The 14525-nt window shown below is 40.2% G+C and overlaps 1 protein-coding gene across 3 annotated transcripts in view; it reads left to right on the forward strand.

The window, feature by feature from the left end:
* Positions 1-303: 303 nt before the first annotated feature.
* APH1B (aph-1 homolog B, gamma-secretase subunit) overlaps positions 304-14525 on the forward strand; it is a 28794-nt gene continuing 14572 nt past the window's right edge. For all 3 annotated transcript variants that reach the window (XR_006699319.3, XM_045395586.3, XM_005559740.5), the window contains exons 1-4: positions 304-432; positions 1862-2032; positions 9568-9638; positions 10433-10555. Coding sequence is in view for 2 of the 3 variants with exons in the window: in XM_045395586.3 (XP_045251521.1) it covers positions 320-432; positions 1862-2032; positions 9568-9638; positions 10433-10555 (478 nt within the window). In the remaining variant the exon portion in view is untranslated. The remainder of the gene's footprint in view (positions 433-1861; positions 2033-9567; positions 9639-10432; positions 10556-14525) is intronic.

Consider the following 14525-nt stretch of genomic DNA (forward strand, 5'->3'; position numbering starts at 1 on the left):
CAGCCTTGAGCCCGCCCCTGCGCCCGGCACCCTCAGCCCACGCTCCGCCCTGTCCCCACGGCGCTAGCGTTTAACCCCACGCCCCGCCTCGCCCCGCGACCCACGTGCCCCGCCCCCGCCCCCACGTGCCCCGCCCCCGAGCCCCGCTCAGCCCCGCCCCCGTCCCCTGTCCGCCCCCGTCCCCTGTCCGCCCCCGAGCCCCGCCCCGCCCCCCGCGTCCGGCTCAGCCCCCCACCCCGAGCCCCACCCACCGAACCCCGCCCGCGCCGGGAGCATCTTGCGTACCCAGCGGGCCCCCGGGTCGGTTTCCGCGGTGGCCATGACGGCGGCCGTGTTCTTCGGCTGCGCCTTCATTGCCTTCGGGCCTGCGCTCGCCCTCTATGTCTTCACCATCGCCACCGATCCATTGCGTGTCATCTTCCTCATCGCTGGGTGAGGCGGTCGCGTCGGGAAACCCGGACGCCGGGGCTCCCCTCCCCCGCCGGGGTTACCCGCGACCCTCGGCGCCCCCACCGCGCGGCTCGACCTTGTTGCGTTTCGGACGGGAGGAGGGTTGAGAGGGGGAGAGCGGAGATCCCGCTCCCCAAAGGCGCCTCGCCCTCTTAGGAAGAAGCGCACACTGGGGGTCAGGGCCTTTTGCCTGGGGCCCATGGCTAGGGTTTAGTGATCCGTGAAGCCACTAAAGTTGTATAAAAAAATTATGGATAAGTTCATATATGCATCGTCAGCATCCTTCATTTTCTGGAGAGGGAGTCCCTAATTTCCCTCAGATTCTCAAAAGCATCTGTAATCCCCAAAGGGTTAAGAACCATTGGCGTCTAGGATAGTAGTGCGCGACCTCTGCCAATTAGAATCACCTGTGGCCAGGTGCTTTAAAACATGCCGATGCCCACCCCCACCCCGATCCGTTGAATCAGAATGTCTAGGGGATGGGATTCGGGCTTCAGAAAAAATTTTTTTAAAGCTCCTTTTGAATGGTTCCGTTGTGCAGCCGAAGGTTGGAAACCTGTAAAAACACCGAAGCACCTGACTGTACATCTCCTTGTGGGAGCTTGATAAATACCGGACTGTGTTGTCCCATCCCAGTCATCACCTGGCTCTTCCTTGCACATACCACATCCCCCTCCCCTGATGAGTCTCTCTTGGCACCGCACTAGGCCAGTGATTCCCACTTTTCTGCGTTTCTTCACCTCCCACAAACGAAAGTGGTTCGTTGCATGTCATTTAAAAAACAATAGAGACTTGGGGAAAGGTCTGTAAAGCTTGCTATAATCATTAGAATCCCCAGGGGTGCTGTAAGACCTGGAGGGTTTGGATACTGATCCAGACCAGAACACAGGTTTTCAAGTTGAATTTTATACCAATCACTTTAATAGAGATGTAGATACTTTTCTGGAAAAGATACTCGTCTTTGCAGATATCTGACCAGTAAATCCATAATTTCTTGTAAGTTTTTAGAATATGAAAATTGCAGTAATCAGTTGTATATTTTCTTGTTTTGGCTCTTCAGTGGGCAGAGCATTGATTAGAAAGAATAACAAATAACCAAGTTTCTAGCTAGACAGCCCTTGGCAGATAGAGTCTGCAAATGTACTTGCAAATAGCAGGGTCACTGAAAAAAGAGTAATTGTTGGGAAACCTCAACATTCCTCTTGGACATGTCTGTCTCACCAAGGAAAATGCACCGTTAAGAACAACTGATCAGAGCATCGCTATGAGGACTTTTTTTTTTTTTTTCTTTATTAAAACGTCAAGAAATCTCTTCCTTCTTAAGCAGGTTTTTTTTTTTTTTTTCCTGCTTTTAAACATTATTAATCCTGTACTGATGTTCACTTGTAACATTTTTTCCCCTATTTTTCAGAGCTTTCTTCTGGTTGGTGTCTCTACTGATTTCATCCCTTGTTTGGTTCATGGCAAGAGTCATTACTGACAACAAAGATGGACCCACACAGAAATATCTGCTCATCTTTGGAGCGTTTGTCTCTGTCTATATCCAAGAAATGTTCCGATTTGCATATTATAGACTCTTAAAGTAAGTTAAATACCTGCGTTACCTTTTTTTTCCCTAGTTAGATTTTAGTTATGATTTGGTCATTTGAAACATGAATATAAGTATTGTATTTGTGCCCTCGTACATAGTACTAAGCCAAGAGATTGGTACATTTCCAGCCTGAAAATATTGAGTGTTCTTTTATCTTGTGGAAATTTCTTCTTTCCTTCCTTTCTTTGTTTATTCAAAAAAATATTCCTTGAGAATCAATCCCAGACACTATCCTAGGTACTGGGGATACATCAGTGATTAAAAGACCAGGTCTCTGGCTTCATGGAGCTTATATTATAGTAGGAGGAGACAGACAATAAATGAATGAACAAGAAATACACCGTTAGGGTAGATAAGTGTCATGGAGACAAACAAGCTAGGGAAGCATTAAAACAACTACATAAATCATTCCAGTTTAGCGTGTATATATTCTATGTTCTCCTCTTTGCCACCACCTAAGATAATTCTTTTTTTTTTTTTTTTTTTTCCGGAGACGGAGTTTTCATTCCTGTTGCCCAGGCTGGAGTGCAATGGCGCAATCTCGGCTCATGGCAACCTCCACCTCCCGGGTTCAAGGGATTCCCCTGCCTCAGCCTCCCAAGTAGCTGGAGTTACAGGCGTGTGCCATCACGCCCTGCTAATTTTTGTAATTTTAGTAGAGATGGGGTTTCACCATGTTGGCCAGGCTGGTTTTGAACTCCTGACCTCAAGTGATCTGCCCAGCTTGGCCTCCCAAAGTGTTAGGATTACAGGCGTGAGCCACCACGCCCGGCCAAGATAAATAATTCTTATGGAGACCATGCCTTCCATTATTTTGACTGTAGTAGGGGAAAACCGGAGTTCATTTTGTGATATTTCCGGTAGTTTTAAATCTATAATAGAAAATTACATTTTAAAAAACGCCTTGGGCTCCCTTGTTGGGCCAGAAAGTAGGTCTTCTCTAGGACTCATGAGGACCTCACATGAAACTGCTGGTTTGAAACACAGCTGGAACTTGGAACCATATTTCCTTTCAGGCAGTCATGAGATTGGCTTTGATTATGTAGTAAGACTTAGTAGAGTGATAAATGTGCTGTCTTTTTTCATTTCTACAAATGAAGTAATTAAGGCTGTCCATGAATTTCATGGATATAACCAAGAGGAACCTCAACAACAACTCTTTTTCACAAGCTTCTGAGAACTTGTTCTTGCCAATATGCTAGGTTTTCTGTATTTGTTACTCTTTGCTTTTAATACCAGATACTGAATTCCCTTTTCATAATGAAGGAATTTAAATTAGAAATTGAAAACCAGGAAGCCATTGCTTAGAAGCAAAAATCATAGAAAAGTTTCAAAAATGAAATTCCCATTAGTACCTGGAAATATTACACGGGAGCAAATAAATATCAAAGGTAACATCGAAATTTCCATGTAATACAACATCCCTAACAGATGGACATCTAACTGTGTTTGAATGTTTCTGGTATGTGGCAGTTACTACCATTCTATGATTTTAAGCTTAACCGTAGAATATTAATAAAGTAATCAAATCTACTTCCGCTGGGCTTGGTGGCTCATGCCTGTAACCCTAACACTTTGGGAAGGCAAGGTGGGACAATCGCTCAAGCTGAGGATTTCGAGACCAGCCTGGGCAATATGGCAAAACCCTGTGTTTACAACAAATACAAAGATTAACTGGGCATAGTGGTCCCAGCTCCTTGGGAGGTTGAGGTGGGAGGATCACTTGAACCCAGGAGGTGGAGGCTGCAGTGAGTTGTGATTGCACCACTGTGCTCCAGCCTGGGCAACAGAGCCAGACCCTGTCTAAAAACAAAACCAAAACCTCCCCTCTTGTGACCTCTGCCCTACTCGAGTACCAAGTAAATGAAGCCTCTGCTGCATGGTTATCATTACCTGCTTTTCAGGGTTGAACAGTCCTCATTTCTTCCCCTGGACCTCAGCAGGCATGGTTGTGGCTTCCAAACCTTTCCAAAAGAAAGGCTGTTTGTTCTTTTGGATCAGTGAACGTGACACTTTTTGTCAGGGCCTGGTTTCTGCCTGTGCTCAGGACCCAGCATGGTGTTCTGCAGTGCGGTCTGAGTAGTGCCCCTGACTGGGCGCTGCAGTCTTCACAGCTCAGCCTTACATTGCACCGGGTTTTCCTGTCAGTGACATCACTGGCTCATACGCATTTTCATACCATGGGTCTAATTTTGGGGGGGGAAAAAAAAAACAGAAACAAACAAAAAAAACCCCTTAATTTCTAATACAGAATTAAAGTTTAGGACTTGTATGTTCTAAAACCTGAATTACCAGAGTGACAAAATGAGTATGGGCTGTTCGTCACTCCCTTGCATCTTCATGGTTCCCACCTGAAATGGCAACATTTTCCTAGCACTAGCTTAGTGCTCCAAAGGTCTGTAGCTGAACATAGATCCACATTTTTGTTCCTCTTTTTTTTTTTTAATTTTAATTTTTAAAATTTTCTTTTCAGGCCGGGCGCGGTGGCTCAAGCCTGTAATCCCAGCACTTTGGGAGGCCGAGACGGGTGGATCACTAGGTCAGGAGATCGAGACCATCCTGGCTAACACGGTGAAACCCCGTCTCTCCTAAAAAATACAAAAAACTAGCCGGGCGAGGTGGCGGGCGCCTGTAGTCCCAGCTACTCAGGAGGCTGAGACAGGAGAATGGCCCGAACCCGGGAGGCGGAGCTTGCAGTGAGCTGAGATCCGGCCACTACACTCCAGCCTAGGCGACAGAGCGAGACTCCGTCTCAAAAAATAATAATAATAAAAATAAAATTTTCTTTTCACAGTGAGGAGCAAGGGTCCACTTTTTAACGAGGGCAGGAAAGGAGTAGGGCCACATGAGGAAGAAATTACAGCTGTCAGTCCTTAGGCTCGAATGCCAGGAAGTTCAGAGAAGCCTCTTTAGCCTCCTAGGGAAACCATGTTTGCTTTTCTGAAAGGACCTTTGGAAATTTGCAAATGGTAGGACAGACTTGTATTGACAGGTACGTTTGTTTGCATTTGCAAAATGCATCTTTTACAAGCCTTTAGAATATTCAAAATTTTCCCAGCAAATTTGAGCAATGTAGGATGTTATGTAGTTGTATTAAAACAATTTAAGAATTATGATGCTTTATTTATGACTGACATTTATATGGATACATTTACATTGCCCTTTTATGCTATATTACATTCAAATATAGGGACTTTGGTTTAATCAATACTTTATCTCCATTGCCAAAGTAGGTCTTGAACTTTTAAATTTAAAGTGCTACCTCAGACTTTTGCTATCAGAATTTGGTGCCAAGATTAAAATGCAGAGAGTTTATACCAGTTTTTAGAAATATATGGAATTGTATCAAAATATTCATTGCAATCTAATAATAATTTTATTTCATGAGTTAGGCCTTAGTCACTTAATCTTACTAATCTTATTCTTACATGAATGAATAGAAACTTTCAGCCTGGAAAAGCCTGGCATAATGAGAAATTGGCATGCGTGGCAGCCCTTTCTACAGTAATTTCTTTTTAAATCCAAGTTATGTTGCTTAAAACATAATCATATTTTGCCAAAAACATACAGTTTAGGCAACTCAATGTTGCTTGAAGCTCCTGTATGTTGTCTAAAACAGACATTAGGATTTTTTCTGTTTGGATGGAAACTTTTGTAATTTAATTCAATTTTGTCTTAAAATGTTGATACCATAAATATTTTGTAATTTTAGAAAATCTTCCATGTATAGAAAAAACATTAGGATAACCATTGCTACAACTTTTAAGCAGCATGTCTATTTTCAAAACTTCCAAAAATGGCGTATTTAACTTGTATTCATACTCCTTTCTTTCTCTCATACACACATTCAAAAAAAGGATAGAATAGAAAAGAAAGATGGTATGATTTAGCAATAGTTTTTCAAAGTTTATACATTTTTGAAATTTGAATTGTTTCTTTTTTGTTCTTGGGAACACAATAATAAATGCAAACGAAGAATTTTCCACTTCAGTAAAATGGAAGTGAACCCAGAAACTGATGATGTTTTGTGCTTTCTCACTTCCTGATGTTGACATTGAGAACTCTTAGTGCTGTTACTTTTCCTTCCACGTACTTCCACAATATAGAATTAGGAAGTTTATTAAACTTTTGAATTTATTTATTTAATATATTTGTGATAGTAGTACTTTGCTATATCAAATAGCTGAAATCTTTGATTGATTCACTGATTGACACAGTCTCACTCTGTCACCCAGGCTAGAGTGCAGTGGCGCAATAATGGCTCACTGCAACTTCTGCCTCCGGGGCTCAATCTGTCCTCCCGCCCTCAGCCTCCTGAGTAGCTAGGACTATAAGTGCATGCCACCACACCCAGCTAATTGTATTTTTTTGGTAGAGACATAGTCTCCCTCTGTCACCCAGGCTGGTCTCGAACTCCTCAGCTCAAGCAACCCGCCCACCTCGGCCTCCCAAAATGCAGGTATTGCAGGTGTGAGGCACCATGCCCAGACAATTTATCTCTTAAATCAGGTTATTTGTCTTTTTATTATTGAGTTGTAAGAGTTCTGTAGATATAAGTCCTTTTTCAAATATGATTTGCAAGTATTTTCTCCCATCTGTGTTGTCTTTTCACTTTCTTGATAGTGTCCTTTATAGCATCAAAGTTTTTAATTTTGATGAGGTTCATCTGTTTACTTTTCCTTTTGTTGCTTGTGGTTTAGGTGTTTGTATTTGAGAAATCATTACTCAACCCATGGTCATGAAGACTTAACACCTATGTATTCTTCTAACAGTATTATAGTTTTAGCTCTTACAGCTGGACTTTTCACTCATTTTAGTTTTTATATATGGTGTAAGTTAAGGGTCCACCCTCATTCTTTTGTATGTGATTATCTGGTTGTTCCATCACCATTTATTAAAAAGACCATCTTTCTTTCCTTGTTGAATCATCTTGCACTCTTGTTGAAAATCAATTGACTGTAAATATAAAGGTTTATTTCTGGACTGTCAATTTTATTCTGTTAATCTGTGTGTCTGCCCTTACACCAGTATCAGATGGTCTTGAATACTTTACTTTTGTAGTAAGTTTTGAAATAGAGAAGTGTCTTTTAACTTTGTTGTTGTTTTTTTTTACAAAAAGCATTAGCAGTTGTTTGTGATCATTATGAAGGATTATATACTGTACATAATTGTATGTGCTATGTGTTTTTTTTTTTTAGACAGGGCCTCTCTCTCTGTTGCCCAGGCTAGAGTGCAGTGGTGCAGTCTCAGCTCACTGCAGCCTCCACCTCCTTGGTTCAAGCCATCCTCCCACCTCAGCCTCCCAGGTAGCTAGGACTATAGGCACACGCCACCACACCCGGCTCATTTTTGTATTTTTTATAGAGATGGGGATTCACCATGTTGCCCAGGCTGGTCTCAAACTCCTGGGCTCAAGTGACTTGTTTGCTTTCATCTCCCGAAATGCTAGGATTATAGGCGTGGACCACTGCACCTGGCCAGTATGTGCTATGCTTTTTTATGACTGGCAGTGCAGTAGGTTTGTTTACACCAGTATCACCACAAACACAGGAGTGATGCGTTATGCTACGACATTATGACGTCCCTAGGCAATAGGGATTGTTTAGCTCCGTTATAATGACGACTACCATCGTATGTGCAGAGTTCATTGTTGACTGAAATGTTGCTATGCAACACATAACTGTATTTTATTTTATTAACTTTTAGGTTGAAGGGTACACGTGCAGGTTTGTTACCTGGGTAAATGGTGATCCTCTCCCTCCTCCCACTCTAGTCTCAACTAGGCCTCAGTGTCTGCGGTTCCCTTCTTTGTGTCCACATGGACACAAGTCTTTTATTTATTATTGAGGACTTTATAGAAAACAGAAATCCTCCCAAATTTTTTGATTCTACTCTATTGATATATTTGTTGACAGAGATTTTTACTATGTGTCCCATAAGCTTTAATTCGCTTTTAACAATATCACTATGAGGGGTAAGTTTATTTTATTTAGGAAAATTGGACATTTTAGTTGGTTACTGCTTCAGAGAAAGAAGATGGTCACTTAAATTTCTGGCTCATGTCCTCACTTCCAAACACTTCCGGATGGAGAGCACCAAAATGGCAGATGGTTTCTTTTGAGTCTAGAAAAGTACCCTCTTCCCCAGGCCTATTCCTATTTTGGTTGAATTCTACATTGCCTTAATGTAATCAATGATATTTATATTTTTGTAATGAATAAGCTGACTATAATGAATATCCATACCCTGAATTTAAAATAACATAATGCCCAGAAAATAAGTATGTTCTGGTTAATTTAATTGTCTATTCTTAGAGTTAACCTGTCTTGTTTCAACATTTGCTAAAAAGTCATTTTCAAAATGTTTTGGTTCTTTTGTTGCCTTAAATATACTTTATAGTAAATATAATTTAAATATTCTTTGAGTCAGGATCTTACATTATTGCAGTTTTCTCACCAACAAGAATTGGTAATAGGGATGCTGGTAGAATTGACCAGCCACACCTAGCATGCCTAACATATCTGCATGGCACTCATGGTAAGTTTATAAATTGGCCACAACAGAAGCATGCATAAGAGCACTCTGAAGATCATTTCTTTATTTTATTTTATTTTTTATAGAGACAGGGTCTCGCTGTGTAGCCCAGGCTGGTCTCGAACTCCTGGATGCAAGTGATCCTCCTACCTTGGCCTCCCAAAGTGCTGAGCCACCATGCTCGGCTGAAGATTATTTTCTCTTGAGCAGTATTCTGTTCTTTCATTCAAGGGTTCATTTATCTCCTATTCTGAGGGTAGCATTGTATTCTGCAAGATACAAAGAAAGTATAAGATCACTTTCTCCCTTGAAGCCTTATTTACATATTTGTGATATAAAACAAATATGTAAAATGTTTTAGAATCAGAAGATCATACGATTAAATACTCATGTGAGAGTTCAGACCATCGGTATTATAGGATTTAAGAATAAGGAGAGATTAGTGATTACCAACCATTGGTAGAGGCAGCTTCTTTAACAAATTGCTGCCTGAAGTGGACTCTGAAGGATGAGTGTAGTTTAGGTTCTACAGAGTGGAAGGTACAAGGGAGGGTGGCGGAGCAAGTATAGTCCTGGTAGAAGATAGAACAAAGTGCCAAGAAAGCAGGAATAATGATAGAGTACTTTGGGAAGGGAAAAAAAAATCAGAGTGGTAGATCCCACAGGATATTGAATTAAATATTTGCCGAGTTCAGAAAGCAGTTGAAAGTGTTGTGGTTTTTATCTTTTTAAATTCAATTCCTGATGGCTTGTTTACTTATATTTTTCTTATTCTTTTATGCGAATGTCAAAAGGTAAAAATTAGTTGTTTATTTTGGTTGATTTTAGTTCATTGAAAATTTGCTGGGTTTTGTTTAAATAAATTATAGATTTAGAGTATAACCTGATGCAAAGCCTCAGTGAGTATCTGGGTTTGAAGTATCTTATTGGACTTTTCTGATATATTGCCCCCTTTTTTTTTCTTCTTAATTACATATGTGGTTTTATTTTAGAAAAGCCAGTGAGGGTTTGAAGAGTATAAACCCAGGTGAGACAGCGCCCTCTATGCGACTGCTGGCCTATGGTAAGTTAGAAACACATGGTTTCATTAAGGAAAACAAATCAGACTTGGCATAAAAGTCATTTGTATCTTTTGTATCTTTGTAGATTTCAAGTAGTTTTGTTATTACTGCCTTGGCCTATTGGTGTACAGAATTGCTTATTATCCCCGCCTTCCAGGTTCCTTTTGTAAATGAAAGTGATTACAAGTGACCCTTACCTGTATGTCCATTATATATTAACCAGGTTTGAAAGTTAGATTTTTAATGTGTATGTACCCTAACTAAGATTTTCTAAGTGATGAAACTGTTACTTTCTCCGAATCTTACTTTGGCTGTTCTAGGAGTAGTCTTCATATTAAAGCAGTTAATATCTCTGCATATTATACTTGGAGAATTATGTTTAAGATTGGATCCAGGTTCCCCAGTTGGGCTCAGGAATACATCGTTCCCCTTTACACTCAATTTCGGTTCTAAGCCATCAAACTTGACTCTGAAGGCTCTGTTATCATTAAGTAAAGCCAGAGTTTTGGTGTTGTATCCTCTGTCTCAACTATTTCTTCTGTGCCTTTCTAGACCCTTTTCTCCCCTTTTTCATGACTCTGCTGCATTCAGCCATTCATTGCCTTTCCTCTTCCCCCTTCCCTCTCCGATTTGTCATTTAGCCAAGCACATGCCTTTCCAGAGCCAGCTGTCTGCTGCTTCAGGCAGAACATAAGCACCCTTTCCCCTCCAACACACTTTATATTAACTAGTCCTTGGAAATTTGACTTGAAATCTTGGCAGGAAAAGAGTTAACAGTGTTTTTCTTCCTGTTTAGTTTCTGGCTTGGGCTTTGGAATCATGAGTGGAGTATTTTCCTTTGTGAATACCCTATCTGACTCCTTGGGGCCAGGCACAGTCGGCATTCATGGAGATTCTCCTCAGTTCTTCCTTTATTCAGGTATGTCTCTCATAGCTGTCAACATTCAGGCTTCTAGTCTCAATGATCATTCTTATTGGAGTTCACTGGCTTAGGAATTCCAGTGAATAGGAATTTATGTTATGTCTTTTAAAGGCGAAATACCCTGAGGCACTGTGAAGTAAAAGACTTAATTTGGAAAATAAAAATTTTGGTTAGAGTGTTTTAGAATTTTAGAGTGGAATTTAGCTTGCGTTAAATTTATTTTTATTTTGCTGTACTAACAATGTTGCTGTATAGTTGAAATGTTAGAAGTGGATTTTTAAAGGCCATGTGCTCTTTTTGGTTTTTATGATTTTATGTTATCTTCAGTAGAAGCCCTAATCTGTAATTGTCATTGTGGTGCCTTTTGTGGGAATAGGCAGTATAATGTAATCTTGAAATTGAGAGGAAAAATGGGATAATAGATGATCATTTCATCCAAACGATGCAGCGAAAAGGACCGACTCATTTCAAATTGCTTTTTCATCCACGAGCTAAAAATTGTCATCATGATGCAGTGATCACAAATTTGAGAGTTGGCAGTGTACATAATTAATGTAGATTTCTTCTAAGTTCCACAAGAAGACTCTTTTAAAAATAGGGGGAAAACACCCACTGTATTTTTAGTCATTTCCACAACAGTTACGCCATTGAAATAACTGATTCACATCATGATTTGTACATTCTTTTAATAGCATCTATGCTAAAACTCCTCAGGGAGTTTACCCTGTAATACGGGAATAAGAGAAAAAAAAATGTGAGTAAGCATTCCAGTAACAGTTTAAGGTAATAATAGAAAAGATATAAAGAGGTATGACCGATTTTTTAAAAATTTCTCCAATAGTTTAGAGGCATGCTGAATGTCATAGTGATCCCCAAGCCCAATGGATGCTCATTCACCGTTCTCAGTAGACCTTTTGTTTCCATTTCAGTTCAGGCCTTGACATCTCTCTGGCTTACCACCATCTGCCCTCAACTGGTTAGTCTTTCCTTAACACACTTTCCATGTGAATCCTGTATGCAACTACCAAACTAATCCTCCCTGTTACAAAAATGGTTTGCCTTTTCAGGACCTACAGGATAAAGTCAAGGCCCTTTAAATCTGGCTGCAAGTTAGAGGACAAGAAAGTGTGTTAATAGGTCGTACTTACTTAATGATGCTTCCAACATAGCCAATTATCTTTGTTTTGAACATTTCATCATTGGAATACCTCTGGCAAATGTGTTAAGGATTGATTATAGTGAGTGTTAGGTCTTTAAAACAAATGTAATATTAGTAAAGTCTGTTAGAACCAGATATACATTAATAAAACATAATTGTAAGGGATGTTAGTGCTACTGTTTTGTTTTCTTTTTTCTTTCTTTTTTTTTTTTTTGAGGCAGAGTCTCACTCTCTTGCCCAGGCTGGAGTGCAGTGGCCAGATCTCAGCTCACTGCAAGCTCCGCCTCCCGGGTTCACGCCATTCTCTTGCCTCAGCCTCCCGAGTAGCTGGGACTACAGGCGCCCGCCACCTCGCCCGGCTAGTTTTTTGTATTTTTTAGTAGAGACGGGGTTTCACCGTGTTAGCCAGGATGGTCTCGAACTCCTGACCTCGTGATCCGCCCGTCTCGGCCTCCCAAAGTGCTGGGATTACAGGCTTGAGCCACCGCGCCCGGCTGTTTTCTGTTTTCTTATGCAGTTAACACACGGCTCTCCCTGCTACAGTTTTCTTTTGATATACAAGTTTTGCCAGCTTTGTTCGCTAGATGGTGCTAATTCCCTTTAGTGACCTAGGCTGTTTTCGTAAGACATTTGAAATGATTCTTTTGGTAGTAAAAGAAAGATTTGGTACCAGTTTGGGGACTGTATTTGTAATTTCTAGGAATTAAAGGAAAAATTCAATATTCAATAAGCTATCTTAATGTCTTTAGCCAAGTTAGGATGGCAGACTGGCTATGTTATAAATTTGTATCTATAGAATGAAAGAACAGTGTTTTTTATCATGTGCGAGTTTCTTACTGTTACAACATCATTCTTTGAAGCATAAACTTTGAAATATAAATTTAAGAAATTAATTTGTATTACATTTAAAAATAAGATCCCCAAATTTATATTTATTGTATTTATGTTGTTTGTAACTACTTGTAATTACCATTTATTTAGATACAAGTCATTTTTGCCAGGTAAATCTGTAACTTTATATGTTTAGCATACTCCATTACAAATGCCTAAATGATACTCAGAATAAATAAGGAATGTAGGGTCACTATTTACAGATTGAGCATTTTTAATCCCAAACTCCAAAATCCAAAAATGCTCCAATGTCCAAAACTTCCTTCACCGACACGAAGCCACAAGTAGGAAATTTCATACCTGATCTTACGCGCTGGATCACGGTCAGAACAAGAAAAAACTGTTCCATGCAGAAAATTATTTAAAATATTGTGTAAAATTATCTTCAGCCTATGTATATCAGGTATATATAAATGTAAATGAATTTCATGTTTTGGCCAGGTGTGGTGGCTCATGCCTGTAATCCCAACATTTTGGGAAGCCAAGGCAGGAGAATCAATTGAGCTCAGGAGTTTGAGACCAGCCTGGGCAATATAGCCAGACCTTGTCTCTACTAAAAATTAAAAAACTTAGCTGGGTGTGGTGGCGCACACCCGTGGTCCCAGCTACTCAGGAGGCCGAGGTAGGAGAATCACTTGAGCCCGAGAGGTTGAGACTGCAGTGAGCTGTGATCATCCCACTGCAATCCAGCCTGAGTAACAGAGGGACACCCTGTTTCAAGAGGAAAAAAGAAAAAAGAATTTTATGTTTAAACTTGAGTCTTATCCCCTAAATATCTTGTTATATATCTATATACACACAAATATTTGAAAATTTGAAACACTTCTGGTCCCAAACATTTCAGATGAGGGATATTCAATCTGTAGTATGTATCTATCTGTACTAGTGTGTGTTAATAAGATCCATACTATATGAAACCTGTATGTACGTAGTCTCTTATGTTACAAATAGGCATAGTTTATAAATAATGTTTATGTATAGGTTACTTCTTTTTTTTATTTGTGGTTATGTTGTAGGCTAGCATTACATTTTACTAGAATCATTACCATTTCTTGGTAATTTTGTATAGAGACAAAAGTATGGGAATTGGAATCCTAGGTTTGAATCTTATCCTGGCTCATTAATTTAGTACTTTGGGCAAGCCCGTTTGATTATTGAATCACTCATTCCATAAATCATTATTAAGTGTTTTTAGTCTAAAGGAGTTACACCAAGCTATGAAAATAGAGCCCAGTTACCATGCATAACGTCCATTCATAATGGGGAATAAAGACCAACAGCTCATTACAATAAAGCATGATCAATGCTACAGTGAAATGAGGAAGAGCCATGGGGCACAAAGGACAGGCTCTAACCCATGCTCCTAGGCCACAGTACCTTGCCTTTGCAGCATTTATCACAGGCGTGATTAAGTACTGGTATAGTTATTTGTTGAATGTCTTTTCTCTCCAGTCAGGTGCTAAGCCATGCAAGTGCAAGGACGACATCTGTATTGTTTACTGCTGTGTCCCCGGCATCTTGTGGAGTCCTTTGTTTCTAGATGGCACTCAATAAATAACTTACAGAAAAATGAAGGCCAGGCGCAGCTTATGGAGGAAGTGCCATAATGAGTAGAGATTTACTTAAAGGGTGAATAATAGCTAGGCAGGCAAAGAAAGGGGTTGTCAGGAAAAGATGTTCCAGGCAGAGGGACGAGGCCTCTTTGCTCCAGGCTGGGAGGTAAGAGCAGTGTTGTTCACAGGGCAAAGGAGGTCTTGTCCTGCCATCTAATCTTCAATTTCCTGATCTTTCAGGAAGGGCAGAAATAATGCCTAGCTCAGAGTTGTTGAGAATTAAATGAAATTAATTTAGAGAATATGTATTTAAGTGCTTTATAAACTCTAAAGTGGCCTAAGGATATTATTAAGGTGGAGAATT

Source organism: Macaca fascicularis, chromosome 7, assembly GCF_037993035.2.
Source record: "Macaca fascicularis isolate 582-1 chromosome 7, T2T-MFA8v1.1".
In the NCBI taxonomy this organism is placed as follows: domain Eukaryota; kingdom Metazoa; phylum Chordata; class Mammalia; order Primates; family Cercopithecidae; genus Macaca; species Macaca fascicularis.